General features: G+C 45.5%; 1 protein-coding gene across 2 annotated transcripts in view; it reads right to left on the bottom strand.

The window, feature by feature from the left end:
* CCDC149 (coiled-coil domain containing 149) overlaps positions 1-15,803 on the bottom strand; it is a 101,986-nt gene that overhangs the window by 7,444 nt on the left and 78,739 nt on the right. The window contains exons 10-12 of one of the 2 annotated variants that reach the window (XM_045771338.2): positions 14,044-14,120; positions 12,578-12,610; positions 7,931-8,047 (exon numbers count right to left, since the gene is read on the bottom strand). In XM_045771338.2, coding sequence (XP_045627294.1) covers positions 7,931-8,047; positions 12,578-12,610; positions 14,044-14,120 — 227 coding nt within the window. The remainder of the gene's footprint in view (positions 1-7,930; positions 8,048-12,577; positions 12,611-14,043; positions 14,121-15,803) is intronic. The other variant, XM_045771337.2, reaches the window with a different exon arrangement.

Here is a 15,803-nt window from a genome sequence, read left to right as displayed (position 1 = left end):
CGTTGTTGTTGTTTTTTTAAAGGTTTATTTATTTATTTATTTATTTGGGGTGGGGGGAGAGAGAGTGCTTGAGTGAAGGGAGGGGCAGAGGAAGAGAAGCTTCAAGCAGACTCCCACTGAATGTAGAGCCCAACTTGGGGCTTGAACTCAAGACCCTGAGATCAAGACCTGAGCTGAGATCAAGAGTCGGACGTGTCACAGACTGAGCCACCCAGGCTCCCCTCTGTGTCATTTACATTTTAAACATGTGCTTATATTACTAGTTTAAAAAGGTAACATATGCAACCCCCAAGATTTTTTCACCAATTACCACCGCATCTTTCCTTTTCTGCACGAAACTGTAGACCTACGAGCCTAAATCCACTGCTTCCAGTCCCAGTGCTGATTCACAACTCAGATCCTTCAGTCTGCCTTGCACCCTCCCTACCAGTGAGCAAGCTCTTGTCACTACACCCAACGCCCTTTTCTCTGTCCCCTCCTGCCTCCTCTGTAGCATGTTTCTGATGCCACATCCTCCTCCCCAGCTCTCCCTCCTTTTGGTGTCCAAAACACCGTGTTCTTCTGTTTCTCCTCCAGTCTAGGTCAGTGAGCATGCTGTATTAGTTTCCCACAGCAGTTGTAACAAATGGCCACAAATTCGGTAGCTCAAAAGAACACACATTTATCTCTTATAGCTCTGGAGGTCAGAAGTCCAAAATGGATTTCCCCGGGCCGGAACCAAAGCCGCACGGCCTTGGAGGCTCTAGGGAAAGAGCTGTTCCCTGCCTCTTACAGCTTCCGGTGGCTGCCAGCACTCCTTAGCTTGCAACAGCATCCACCCAATGTCTGCCCCTGCGGTCACACTGCCTTCTCTTCACTGTCAACTCTCCTTCTGCCTCCCTCTTACAGGGAGACATGTGCTTCTATTGAGGCCCTACTTGGATAATCCAGAATAATTTCTCCATCTCAAAGTAGGTAAATCAATCACACCTGCAAGGCCTTTTGCCCATCGAAGGTAACATTTACAGGTTCCAGGAATTAGGACCTGAAGTCTTTGGGGGCCATTATTCAGCCTACTCTGCATGCTTTCTAGTTTCCCTTGTCCATCCCAAATCTCCTTCCAGCCTCTCTGAGGCCCCCCTCCCAACTACCTGCTATGCATTTCTCTTGTCTTCATTCACTCTCACTCACTGGCCAGCTCATAGCCTTAATTCCTGACCATGAGTACAGCTCCCAAATCTATATTTATGGCTCTGACCCCTTTCTGTGGGAGATATACACCCAGGTTTCTAGCAGCCAACTGGGTTCCCCCACCTGGATGATCTGGAATTCCCCCCCTCCCCAAACTGCCCCCAGTAGATGTCCTCGTGCCCGCCATGTCAGTACTGGTTCATGGCAATACGGGCTTTACACCTTGAAGCCACCCACATTAGTGTACTTCCTTTTCCTACCCGTCAACCGCCAAGTACTACTTACGTCCCTCAGTGCTATGCACCGAATGTATCCTCTCCCCCACCCAAATTCATACGTTGAAGCCCGAAATCGTCAATGTGATGGTGTCAGGAGGTGGGGCCTTTGGGAGGTGATTCAGCTTCAATGTGGTCAGGAGGGTGAAGGCCCCATGATGGGATTAGTGCCCTTTAAGAAGAGGAAGAGATACCAGAGTTCTCGTTCGCCCCCCCCTTTTCCCTCTCCCACTCTCTCTCTGTCTCTATCTCTGTCTGTCTCTCTCTCTGCCATTGAGGACACAGCAAGAAAGTGGTTGCCTACAAGTCAGGAAGAGAGGATTCTCACCAGACACTGAACCTGCCGGCACCTTGATCTTGGACTTCCCAGCTTCTAGACTTGTGGGATATAAATATTTGTTGTTCAAGACACTTCCCTGATAGTATATTGTAACAGAAGCCTCAGCTGATTAAAACACTCACAGTTGCTTGCATCTGCCTCTCCTCTCCTTTCCCAAGGCAGACCCTCCGCAGTCACGGCTTGATTTCTAAGGCTTCCCTTAAAAGGGAAGGGGCATTTCCCCAAAATTTTAGCTGCATTTGACTTAACATCACCTCAGCCAATGAGCAGGGAAGCATTCAGAAAGCGAGCGCAAACCACTCCTGATAGTTCATAAACCCACACCCTGGCAGGCAATAGCTACGTGGTGACTATTTATAAGATTCATATGAATTTTTGAGGATTATTTATATCATTTAGAAAGACCGAGTATTCAAAAGTGTATACATCTAACTACAGGTAGCCTAAAAAGTCGATAAGACCTCAAAAGTCTGAATTAAAATGCAGCCTAGAATTTCTGCAGCACATAACAGTATTACTTCTGTGTGTTCCATTCTAACTGTGGGGTAGTGCATAAAGGTATTTGTTAATAAGAATAGTATGTGCGGCCACCTGGGGGGCTCAGCTGGCTAAGCGTGTGCCTTCAGCTCAGGTCATGATCCTGGACTCCGGAGATCGAGCCCCACATCGGGCTCCCTGCGCCGTGGGGAGTCTGCTTCTCCCTCTGCCCCTCCCTCTGCTCCTTTTCTCTCTCTCTCAAATAAATAAATAAAATCTTAAAAAAGAGAGAAGTATGTGTTTTGAACATCGATTTATTTAATTAAATAACTGCATGTGATTTTGAGGCTTTATTAACCTAATCAAGAATTTGCAAGTGCTGAACCCCGGTAAAAACTCTGAGAAACTCCAGAAGGAATGAAATATTAGTGAGCTTAGATGCACTGTAAGTCTGAAATGAGACTGAGAAGAAGGGGTGCAGGAGGAGATGGTGGTAGAACGTAGAAGTGGCAGATGTAATACCTCGGTACACAGGAATCACGGGGGGCGCTCAACTCAACCTTGACCACTGTCCCCACACCCCAGGCCCCATAACTCCAGTTCCTCTGGTACAAATTGGCCTCTCACATTCAAAAAGAGCCACTTTCTTTCTCTTTAGCCTTTTTGATGTCCACAGACAAAGTCCCAGGGACAGAAGTTCGACCAAATCTACTTTATACTTTCTAAAGCCTGTACGTAGTTACGGACAGCTACGTATTACTGTCGTAAGAACTCACTGACTTTGGGAAGTACTGTAACTGAAAATGAGGCCATGACTTGTGCTCACAATGAAATTCACAAACACATAAATGAGTGAATGAAGCAAGCCTTGATTTTTGAGAAAATAACTATTCAGATCGGTTCAGCCAGGATAATGTACGTTCGTACCTAACAAGTTTCTTTGCTTCTAGTCTCCCCCTGCTCCAGTCCAGATGGCCTGGAGAGGGGCCTTGCCTCAAGTTTTGCTACTCCAGGTGGGGTCCCTGGAGAGCGCTGGCACCATCACTTGGGGGCTTGTTAGATGTGTAGGATCTCAGGCCTTGCCCCACACCTATTGGTTCAGAGCCTGCATTTTAACAAGATTCCAGGCAATTTGGGTGCATGTGACAGTGTAAGAAGAACTGGGAGCTTTAACACAAATCGGCTATGCCTTTCCCCAGCTGTAAACCCTTCAAAGGCTGTTACTGTGTCCAGTACACTGACTGAGCTCTTGGCCTGACATTCAAGGCCTTCAATGATGCAACCTCCATCTACCTTTCCACCTGACATCCCAACTCTTGCTCTTGTATCCCTACACACCAGCCACCCCTAACCCTTCATGGCATCCCAGCCATGCCCTCTGAGCCTTTGGTGGATGCTACAGCCATGGCTATGATTCCTTTATGTATGCAGATGGTCAGCCTCGACAGTCAACTCTCCCTCCATCTCCACTACAAAGCCTTTTTGATGAAATCCAGACAGAAGGAATCTCCACAGGGCCGTCATCTCCACAAAGCTGTGTCTAGACCGCCAAGGAAACTGGGTATTTTTTTTTTTTACTTTTTTTATCCTTGTTCCTTATGTAAAATTAGCTTATAAAAATCACCTGAAGTATAAAATCTTTCCTGATACACTTTGCCAGTGTTCTATAGCGGGACTCAAATAGCTTATTAAATGCTTGGCTCTATGGACATACATATGAATGCATGAACAAATAAATATATTAGTACATATATGTAAATGCCATGCAGCAGAACATGAAAGCACTCCTTGAATTTATGGTATTTGTTCTAGGTTGCATTCAGGTTGCTACCCTGAAAGTTCTTGAAAGGGCAAATCTGGAAAAAAAAAAAAGATTTCTAACTCACACAAACATTTGGCTACATCTGAGTAGTTCAGGGAAGCAATAACGTCATTTTCATACTAACGAAGGAAAATTTTCATGGTAGTTGTACAGGGGATATGGGAAACACGGAGTCAAAAGGAGCAAGTTTCCAGCAGAGTGCGAGAAGCTTTATTCAAAAGGAGTAAATTATGGTCCTTTCTGCAGTTAAATTTTTCAGCAACGTGAGATGAATAAACTCCTTCTGGAAATTACTCTTATGAAATTACTTCTTCCAGGACACTTAATAGTATATTCTGGTGCCCCTGAAAAATTAATTAACCTTACCTGTAACAACCTAACCCCTAAACCATTTGCGGTGTTTTTACTGTGGGTCAGGCTAATCTTCTCTACCTTAATTTACATCTAAGTAAGGGTGGTCAAATTACACTGGGGCCTTTCGGTCGCTGGTACTTTGCCTTGTGCCATTTCTTTAGATGGCATTCTGCTCATGTCCAGACGCATGAATCTTTTTTAAAATGGCAAACCTCTGAGATTACCAGGGAGAACTTTTCCACCTTTTTTGGGGAGGTGAGGGGTGGGGAGCAACACTGTCGCCATCCTTAGAGCTCAACACCCAGCAGCAAACAGAGAATGGGCAAGGCTGTAGTTCTATTGTTTGGTCCTATCAGGGATTTATTTTTTTTCGCGAAAGTCTGGATTTTCAGAGCCTCGGCACCATAAAGATGTAGGGGCCAGGCTCCATCTGGGATTAGATTAGATTACGGGTCAACAGCAAGATTTATCAATCCTCTCCCCCCTTTTGTTATCCAAAAGATACCTAAAAAAGATACGCAAGTCATTATCAGGAGAGTTACTGAAAATGCCACAACTGTTGATCTGTATACCGAGGGCCTCTGATACTTGTTGGGGAACAAAACTCTTCCTTTAACTCTGTGATTCTGGAATGTTAACTCTTTAGCGGCAGGAGTTTTCATTCTCCTTTGAGGACAGACGCATGGCATTGCCATTTCCAAAAAAAGAAGGATTTTTAGCTCAGCATGGGAAAATATTATTAGAAAATAATAGTAATTATCCTGTGCTGTTGTACAAACAGAATTAGTGTCATTAATACATACTAATAACAAAACACATATCAATAATGATGAGGCAATCAACTGATACAAACGCATTATGACACAAATAGTACGGAAAGAAGAAATATTTTCTCGAAAAGATGAAGAAAAAGTAGCTCTTTGTAGAAAGACAGTTAGTCTCCTAAAAATGTGTCACCCTCCCACATTGGCCCAAAGGGGACATTCGTCTTCTTTTGTTAACTGATCTCTGACGGGCTTTGTCCTCCCAAGTGTGAGCTTCTTTCAGTTGGAATTAATCAGAGATGCGGTGGTGATGAGACCACCCCAGCCTCTGCCAGCCGCTACATAAATGCTTCCTTGTTCCCACCCGAACTGGCGAAGGACAGGGTTGGAACAATGAGAGCTAATGATGGAACTCTGGAAGCTATCATTTTGAATCAGGCCATTACTTATGCAACCCTTGTGAAAATCAAGCCAGGCTCCTGTTCCGCTTCAGCTCAGGGGGCCCCGGGCCCACCCAGGGGCTAAACATGCTCAGAGCAGTCAGAGGGCTTCGGGTCTTCACGTGGACACTGGATGCTGGCACCGGGTGACCATCGGCCAAGGCACGTTCCAGACTGCATGGTGGGCCATGGCGTGTTACAGGCCAGGCTTGCAAAGAGCCACATGCTGCTGTCTGTAAAGACCCAGCCTTGCCTTCTGGCCAGTGTGAAACCCACCTGAGTCAGCAGCTCTCTCTAAGAATTCTCCCTGCATATGCTTGGGGATCCTCTCTGTTGAAATCGCAGATCTGTGCTATTCTTACCATTCTAGGTACTATTGTGAGTGATTGAGACAAGTTTCAAAACAGGTGTACAGGTGCACGAGTGAGCCTTGCTGAGCCCAGCTCAGATCAGCAGAACTGCTCGTCGGATCCCAAGACTCATGATAAATAATGCACAGCAGCTGCTTTCAGTTCTAAGTTTTGGGGTGGTTTTTTACACAATGGTAGCAATTGATCAAACTAGTTAGTATAGTTTGATACAAGCACAATTTTTATGTCAGATAATCATCAGGTTAGAAAGATAGGGTAGGCCAGGTTGCAGGGTTGTGATTTTAAGTGGAAGGCAGTCGGGAGCCACTAGAAATTTCTGAGCAGGGTACACACATATTGGAGAGCAGTTCTCCAGAAGCGTTATCCTACAGCAGCAGGGGGAAGATGGGAATGAATCAGGGAGAGTCTAGAAGACAGGGAAACTGGGACAGAAGCTGTGCAGAGGAAGTAAAGACAGTTCAACCAAAGCCAAATGTGGGAGGAATGGAGGTGTGAGAAATTCTGAAGAAAGAGTGGCCACAGACCAGATATGGATGGGGACGGGAAGTTGACAGTGGTCGATGATGACTCCAGAGGTAGCTGAGAGAGTGACAGAAAAGGGAGGAAGTATGGTGAGTTGGTGATGTCATACTTGAGAAGTCCACAGAATATTCAGGTGATAAAGTTTGCCCTTTGGGAAATCAGGGACTGTAGCTCTGCAGATGGCACCCAATGGGGGGAAAATGTTTTGAGAATATTTTCATAGAGGTGGTGGTTGCAGGCATGACTCAGAGCAAGAGAAAATGGAGAGAAAATACAGAAACTAAGGAAAGAGCCGTGGCACCTGCATGCTGGGTATATTAGTTACCTACTGCTGTGCCACAAATTACCTCAAAACTTAGCAAGTGGAGACTCAGGAGCCTGGGAGCAGTTTATCTGGGTGGTTCTCACTAGTGGTCACTCATGAAATTGTCATCAAAATGTTAACTAGGGCTGCTGTCATCTGAAGGCTTGACTGGGGCTGGAGAGTCTGCTTCCAAGATGGTGCACCCAAACAGCTGGTGGCTAGAAGGCCTCAGTCCCAGACCACATGAACAGCATGTGGGTCTGCTTGGGTATCCTCCAGGAATGGCAGCCGGCTTCCTCCAGAGAGAATGACCCAAGACAGAGAGAGAGCAAGGAAGCCCAGGAAGTCACATAACATCACTTGTGCTGTATTCTCTTAGTCACACAGTTGAACCCTGATACAATGTAGAGAGGAATATGCAAGGGCATGAATACCAGGAAGTGGCGATCATTTGAGGCCATATTGGAAGCTGGCAATCACACTGGGGGTAGACAACAAAGACAAACAAAACTCAGAAGGATGGGAGGGATGGTTTAGCTGGGGAAACAAGACTGTCACATGGGAAGACAGCTGCCTCTCATGCTTGCGGGCTCCTCTGGCACCTAAATGGGCCTGTGATCTTCAAAACACTCTGCCTCCAGGAAGTGGGCCTGGTAGCGGAGAAGCTTTTATTCTCCTTTCAACTGGTTCCCAGACCACTTCCCCTACGCCCGGTAACGTGCCAAGATCTCCCCGAGGTTGGCACCATCATCTCGCCAGTTTATAGGTAACGAGACAGGCAAAAGTTACTAGTCCAAATTCTCAGAGTCAACACAATGTGGGTGTGGACTATGAACCTGAGCTGTTCAAACCCTGAGCCCCTTTCTCTTACCCTCCGTGCCAATGTGCTGAGTACAGAGGCCTGCGTTCTTCTGCTGGAAGCTCCAAACAAGACAAACCCATATAAGCAACAGGAGGAAATGCAAGGGATGACCCCACAGTGCCCCAGAAGCTACAGGAAGAGAAGAACTGATGTCCACTGAGCCCCGCCTCTGTGGACAGCCCTGCCAGGTACAGGTCAGGCAGAGACAGAGAAATCAAGGTGTGCTTACCATCCTCGAAATTTGCTTTCTTCTCAGTGGGCTGCTCGATGAACTTCAGCACTGGGGATCTTGATCTCTGTATGGTGGGAAGAGCAGGGTCACCGAACAGTATGGTGTCCTTGCCCCCTGTCATGGAAAAGGGGAAAATGGACATAGTATGTCACCAGTGGAGTTGTGGTTATGTTCTCCCCACACAATGGACTGGCTGTTTGGGTGAACGAGGCACTTTCTTTAATCATAGGGAATGCTGTGGAAGGGCAATGGCTAGCCGGCCCCTTCTGTAGCATGAGGACCAGGCAGTGAGGTCCAGGGCCAGTCTGTGAGTCTGCTCAGGACATGGCTGTCCAAAACTGCCACCATGAGGGAGCAGCCTGGTATATTGGCCAAAAACCAAATGGCTTTGGTCTGGTGAGATGGTAACAGGCACACCCACAAGCAGAGGGTTGAGGGGTGTGGGCTTTGGAGCCACACTACGGGGTTGTGTTCGGGACTCTGTCCCTTGCTAGCGGGCTGAGCTCAGGCAAGTCACTTAGCCTTGGAACCCTCGTCTGTAAAATGAGGAAGAAGGACAGTACCTACCTCATTGGGCGGTGGTGATGAAATGAACCGATTTCATGCCAGTAAGCATTTCACTAACACTCAATAAATGTCATGTATTAAAATTCTTATCTTACGGTGTAGACAGCACTGCCGTATACACTATCTTTGATTTCATTCAATGCGGTCATTTAGACTGACTAATGACTCTGTCATAAGGCAGGTAGTATCAGGTCCCCCAAATTGTCACAGCTAAACTTTCACTTAGAACATATAGTCCCATGCCAACCAAACCCTTGTATCTCGTTGTATGAACTCCCCAAGTGGATAGAGAGGTTGAGGGAAAGAAGACCATTACAACTCTATTGTGGAGGAAACGGCAAGTTCTGAAAGTCAGGAGCAGGAAGTGTGGCTCTGATATGCAAGCACCGTGAACACAGACACACGGACACAAAACACGTGGACAGAAAGGGCTGCTGCCCAGTGGTCAAGGGACAACAACAAGCAGCATTTGATCCCTGACTTCTGTCCACGAGGCCTTGGGATTCCCTCGGTAGGAGCCGCCGTGCCCAAAATGAAAACCCCGGGGCTGTGGGCCCAGCCTATGTTCCAGCCTTAGCTGTCTAACTTTGAGTAAGACCTTTTCTAAAGCCAAGCCCCTAATCTCTCTGGGGCTCAGATCAGGGGCCCCAAAGCTCTGTGATTTTACTCGGTTTCAGGTTCAGCGGCACAGAATGGTATTTCTGTAAAGACGCTCCCACCTTTAGAGAGCCAGGTGAACCCTGGACTGCGCCTCTGAGCCCTCCGTTTGTTCACAATACTGTCTTGCCAACAGGGAGCTTCGTTTCCAGGACTGTAAGGGAGAGTCTGGCATACAGTAGGTGCTTAATAAATGGCCAACAAGTATCTGAATACATGGGTGAAGGATTCTTGGGACCCCTGACGTCTGGTGGGCACAGGTGCTCGCTGCTGCCTCCAGCAGGTGGAATACGTTGTTGGCAGAAGCAGCCCTCTGGTTTCTGCTGAGGGTCATCCCGGAAGAACAGAAATCTGATAGGAGCCCATCCTCAAGCTCTCCACCAGCACGGCTATTGCCTCACATAGAAAAAATCCCCCCATCTTCAGGGACACAGTCTGGAGAGGTGTCCCAAAGAGAACTGTAGATCTGTAGGTGGCGATATGGTTAAGAGGCTCTCAGAAAGAGATAAACACAATAGGGTCTCCCTCTGGACTGTAAAGATACAATCTGGAGACACTTTGAGGGATTAATGGTTCCTGTGAACCCAGAGCAGACGCCTCAGCGTGGACTTCTTTTGTTTCTCTCAGATCAAGGCAACAGCTACTGTCCTCAAGTCAGGAGAGACTGCGTTTTGTGAGCCATCTTTCTCTAGCAGGTGGACAGGCTGCTCTTGCAGGAAGAGGCACACTCTGCCCTCTGTGTCCCAAACAGCCCCCTAAGCCCCTTGTGTCCTCGTGGCTGAAGACTCAGAACTACGGGCAGAGCTGGGAGCTGGCCTCGGCCAAGGGACAAAGGTGGCCGGAGGGAGGCCCTCAGCCCCTCCTGTCACCAGGGATTCTCTAGGGGCAAGGCGTCCCTGGTCCTCTCCGGCCACAAAGCATCATCTGTTCCATAGTAGCGCCGCAAAAACGCCGGAGCCAGCACCACGAAACCTCTCCCAGAGTCTGAGCAACAAGCATTAGCGAAGGAAAACCGAAGCCACGACTCGTCCGTGGCCAATCAAGGTGGGGCTTGGGGAGAGGCTGAACACTTCCTGAAATTCCTGCCTGGAGAGATCATGCCCAATCTGAAGGTAAAATGGCAAGATTTGGTCACTCTTGCAAAGTGTTCATTGAAGGATTCAAAGGCCTCCTTAGAAGCCTGTGCTATTGTTTCTAAGTCTGAATTCCATCTACGCTGATGAATGTGAGCTCTAATCTGATAGTCGGCTGTCTCGCTGTTTCATTTTGGTGCCTCCGCCTGGAGGAAAAAGGGTGGGGCGAGGTGACCCGTGAAGAGTCCAGCAGCAGCCGGTGTGGAAAGCCACACAGGCCCCTCCACTCGCTGGGCATGTGAGTGCCTGGAAACTTTCCCAATTCCCTGGGACATGGCGTCCCTCCTCCCTTCTCCCGAATGTACCAAGTACATTCAAAATGCACATTTTCTTCCTCAGGCTGATGCTCCAAGTGGAGAAGAGAGAATTAAAATGAAAAACTCACAGAGCCAGGCTCTGCTCTTGCCAGGTTTTTTTCTGGCTTTCAGTGTTTCTTTTTAGAGCAGAAGCACATCCAGGAAATCTCCCCTCAGAGCCCCCAGGCACCACTCTCCCTGCAGAGGCCAGCAAAGGGCTGGGGGACTGAGGCTGGTGGGGGGGATGGTGTCATTCCCTCCTGGGGGACCGGGTCCGTCGCCCCCCCCCAACTTTCTCACGGGAGCCCCATGCCTTCCCACCTCTCGGGAGCCAATGAAACAGTCTGGAATATGTTCTGCTGTCCAGATGATTTCTCCACGTGGACTGTGGCATTTGTCAGACTGGCCTACTTCCCAGCAAGATCCCAAATTCTCCCCAGCTCTATCGAACAACATGAAGAACTACATATTTGTTGGCTGAGAGAGTGAGGAGGGAGGGAGAAAAGACTCAAAGAATCTTCATCAGGTGCTTGAAGTCCAACAACAGTTCTGTCTTGGAATAAAGCAGAATTTACCCCTGCCCTTCGGAGTCTCAGAGGAGACTGTTCTGGCTTCTGCATCCTTCTTCTCCACTCCCCAGCTGATCTAACCCCCCCCCCCCCCCACTCAGTCCTCTCTTCTCTGAACGACAGCTCCCCAGCACAGGTGGAAACACCTGAGTTCTAATACCAGCCTCTGTCCCTTCAGTATCCTCTTATTTCCTAATCCTTTGTTTTTTCCATCTGAAATGAGGGGATTAGACTAGATCAGGGAAGGAAAATGTTTTCTCTCAGATGTCAACTCTACCCAGGAGGGGGCTTCCTGGAAAGCCAGTGTGGACGTCTGTTCTGAGGGCGACCGGTGAGAGCAGCATGCAAGAGCCCTGGGATGGATTAGTAATGTCTGCCACTGGCGTGGGAACGGGTGTTTTGTAATACACACCAAGTATTCGCCATCCTTGAACTCCTCGCTCTCAACTGTCCTTCCAGGTCTGACATTTGATGACTCTTCACACTCTTCACTTACACCCCAACACCTTTCTCACTCAGCACTTAATTATATATCATTTTGTGCTTTCTGCTCACTGCTAGAGGTGTATGCATCTTGCTTCCCTAATGGGACTACAGATTCTTGGAGGGGGTGAGGGGCATGACTAGAATGCCTGGTATAGAATTGAATTCACAAAGTGGATGCTCGAAAAGGAATCAACACACTGATGGACTGAGTTATTGAAGAAGACACTGATCCTTTCAGATGTTAGTAAATAAGAGACAGCTAGCAGCTCTCTGAAACTATTGGGACTCAGTCCCCACCAGGCTTCTACCTGGGGAGAGGAAGAAGAAGAGGGCAAAAAGTGGAAGAGAAAGAGGAAGAGGTGGAGAAGAAGAAAGGACGAGAAGGAGGTGGGGGTGGAGGAAGGGGAGAGAGGGAGGGAGGGAGGGAGGAGGAAGAGAGCACACTGCCCCTTGCTCCACTATTCGGTAGGTTAAATGGGGACCGCAAAACAATGAGCAGATGCAAGGGGCTGATTGGACTGATACTGCAAGAGGCCCTTCCCTTAGTATTTCTCACCGTGGTTTAAAAACGATCACAAGGCGATGCCTCATCGTGACATCCTTCACAACTGCAGCAAAGCAATGCTCTTTCCCTTACATCAACTGTAGCAGATCTGGGGAGCCCACCGTTTTCCTGTGCTCCCACTCTGTGTGTGTGTGGAGGCCAGACACCAGAACAAACATAGCCATGGCATAAAATCAATTTAGCCGGGTCCCTCAAAGCGCATTTTACCATTTAATATTTGCTTGGTACTAATTGAATTCTCTATTTCAATGGACTGTTCTAATCAGAAAAGTGCAATGATACATAGAGAATGCATTTCTATTTATTTACATGCAGGGGTGAAATTAATGCTGATTTTAGCCACAAACACAGATATTTTAAATAGAACATACTCCCGAATCCTACTGAAACATTGTAGCTCAGGCCTTCAGGCAGCAAAAAGGAGGAAAGAAAGAATTGTTAATGCATAACAGCCATTCCAGCCCAGACCAAACAGCACCAGAGAGAGAAAATCCTCAGCATTCCTTTCCTTATTCAACTTCCATCTTTTTTTTTTTACATAAATTGGAGAAATAAAACATCGTGAAATTTCACTAAGTCATTTGGAGGAAAAAAAAAAATCAAAACTCTAGTATATGCCCAGAAATAGAAATCTGACTGCACAAATAAATGATAAATTTGCCTGTGTTGAAATTCAGTGCAATACAAGAAACGCCTTCAAAGAAGATATGGTTTTAACTGCATCAAAAGGTTCTTGTGCAAAATGGATCATTCAAATCCCCAGAATGGCACTTGCCACTAATTAGTTCTGTTAGGTCTTTTGACATCAAGTTCAAGGAATCTCTGCTAAAACTACCAATTTATGAAACGCACTTGCAGGCAACCTAAGGCAGCTATTCAAATTTACATTAAGAAAACGTTGCTGTCCATGTCCCTATGGCAAGTTTCATTTCTTGAACATTACAGGGCAGCAACAGATACGATTCAAGGGTAGAAGAGGCTGGTTTGTGCAGAAAGGTTAAGTAACTAAAAATATATATACAATGTTGCTTCCCGGGAAAGAGGAGGGGGTGGGAAATGATACATACAAGTTTCCGGAGAGCAAAGACAAGGGGAGTAGCTGATGGGGGTCTCACGAAGGGGGTATTTTACCAAGACAAACAGGCTAAATATAGCTAATTAAAGTGAAATATCAGAGTTTCCTCACAACGTGTACAATTGTGGGGGGGAAAAAATCTCCAAAGGAAATTTTGATTATTAAGCTGCATAAAATGGAATAGGGGAAGAGAGGAGAAGAAGGTTCTTATACTCATTTTTGTATTCATTTTTAGGAATGGTAACTAAATAGAACAAATTTTTGTCAGTATATTTATTTTTAGTTATGATTCATTCATTTTTTTAGGAATGATAATTCACTAGAACAAATTTTTGTCAGTTCTTATATTCATTTTTAGGATTGAGGAGTAAATTGAACAAATCTTTGTACATTCTTATATTCATTTTTAGGGATGATCATGAAAATGAGCAAATCTTTGTAAGATACCTAGAGGTAAAAAAAAATGAAACAATTTACTATATTCCCAAAGGTGAAAAATAAAGCGCACACAGACACATACACTGACAATTTCTGAATTTAGGCTAGCAAAACTTCATAGTTTCACAGATGGGAACTTGCATATTTATATGCGTTTTTCTGATTTCCTCAAAATTGATGGCTTCTAAGTTTAAAGCCCTTGTAGGTTTTTTAACAATGATCTTCAAATAAAAGGATATTTAAAAAGTAGAATCTTCTTTGCAAATGATTTGAGGGCTGCCTTTTTTAAAAAAAGGAAAATAACTTTCAGGAAGTTCTGCTTACCTGGAAGACTCCACAAACCAGAAACTTCTAGAGTTCTTAATTTTTTCTCTAGTTCAGCCACTCGATTCCCTAGGATTCTAGAAAATGGAAGAAAATGACAACAGACAAATTAATGGGCATCTCATCAGCTCTTGGGGCTATGAACAAGCTACTTGGGGGAACCCCCTAGAGTGCCTGGATAGAAAATGTTTTGAGATTTAAAGTATATGCGGGAAACATAGTATGTGTGCACGCACAAAGAATATACATGTATATATATATTATACACACTTTGTTGAATGTACACGTGAAAATATAAAGGGAATGATAAAAAAATATTAAATGTTGCCATTCCAGTGAGTCCTCTCCCATAAAGGTGGAGCTAAACAAGTACTCCACCATTGCCCAAACGTCTTACACAGTTTCTATCGGGCACTGCTCATTGCTAAAGATTAGAATTCAGTTTGAATACCCTTAGTAGTATCAACCTGATTCTTTGAGGGTGGACCTCAGTTCTGGAAACCACCAAGTCTAACCAATAAGATGGTGAACATGCGTGGTAAAGTTGTTTTGAGTCAATAAAATAATAAGAGCTACCTTCTTTGACCTAACCTATGTCTTACTGGTATCCATATATCCTTGATACCCAGCACAACACCTGGTTGATTGTAGATGTTCAATAAACATATTTGGTTAAAGAAAATGCTTTCCTTTTTTCCAGGCTTGCAATTATCTATGGACAGAATGAAGAAACAGGCCTTTCATAAGAACTTCCACTCATTGTAGGATCACTAGAAGAATTATATTGCTTTCCAAGGTGACCATTCTGATGCACTGGGACATATAATTTCTCGAACGTGTATCTGAAAAGATTATACCATTTACGTGGAAGCCAAACTTTATGCATGGAAAGACATAAATGTGGGCATGTATTACCCCTCTTCCACTCTACACAAAATTAAACATAGTTGGGAAATGATTTCATAGTCATCTCAAACTTGAATCACTTTCCATTGGCTTGGAAATTGAAAAACCAGGCTTTATATTATTTGGGGGATTTTCCTGGCTCTGCCATGCTAAAATGATGCGGAAATCACCTTAATAGCAAAGTTTCAATTCCCTTCAGCAGGAGAAATCAGAATGCTAGAATTGTTCTCCTACCTCTCTTTATATTCCAGAGATAGCTGCGCACACCCACGTACACACAGAGGCATGAATATGTATGTATCTGCACACACACACACACACACACACACACACATATATATATATGGCTTTGGATTCATCCTTATTTTACCTGAATTGACTCGCAGCATCTTAATTAATATTCCCTTTGAGCTCCCAGAAAACTCTGACGTTACTATATGTGGTTTTCTTCACCTAGGTACTGTGAGCTTTTCTTCTTTTCTTTAAGTCTTAAATTCTGCATAGTCTTTATCAATTACTTTCAATTTTCACCCTATTTGTTGGGTCTATTCTGCTTTCATGTCCCTGACCCTTCAATAAACACCGTTCGTCGTAATCTCGCTTTCAATATTTTGCTCAGACCTTCTGATCCGAGCTCCCTTTTCACCAGCTGATGGGTTTGAGATGCAATCACAGCAGAGTTCAAGTTGATGCCTGTTTCTTAACGAGATCAGATCATCTGTGTGTGGCTGCCTCTTGGAAACCAAAGATAAGGCTTAACGTTCTGTGTATGCTGAAGGATGCCATCAGGGCAACGTTTGAAGGCGTGGTGAAAGGACATTTGGTTGCCTTTTTTTTTTTTTCCTCCTGGTGTT

The sequence above is a fragment of the Ursus americanus genome, chromosome 8 (genome assembly GCF_024610735.1).
Source record: "Ursus americanus isolate L20-20 chromosome 8, mUrsAme1.1.p, whole genome shotgun sequence".
Taxonomy (NCBI): Eukaryota; Metazoa; Chordata; class Mammalia; order Carnivora; family Ursidae; genus Ursus; species Ursus americanus.
Note: the sequence above shows the minus strand (reverse complement) of the source record. Positions and strands in the feature narration are given on the sequence as shown.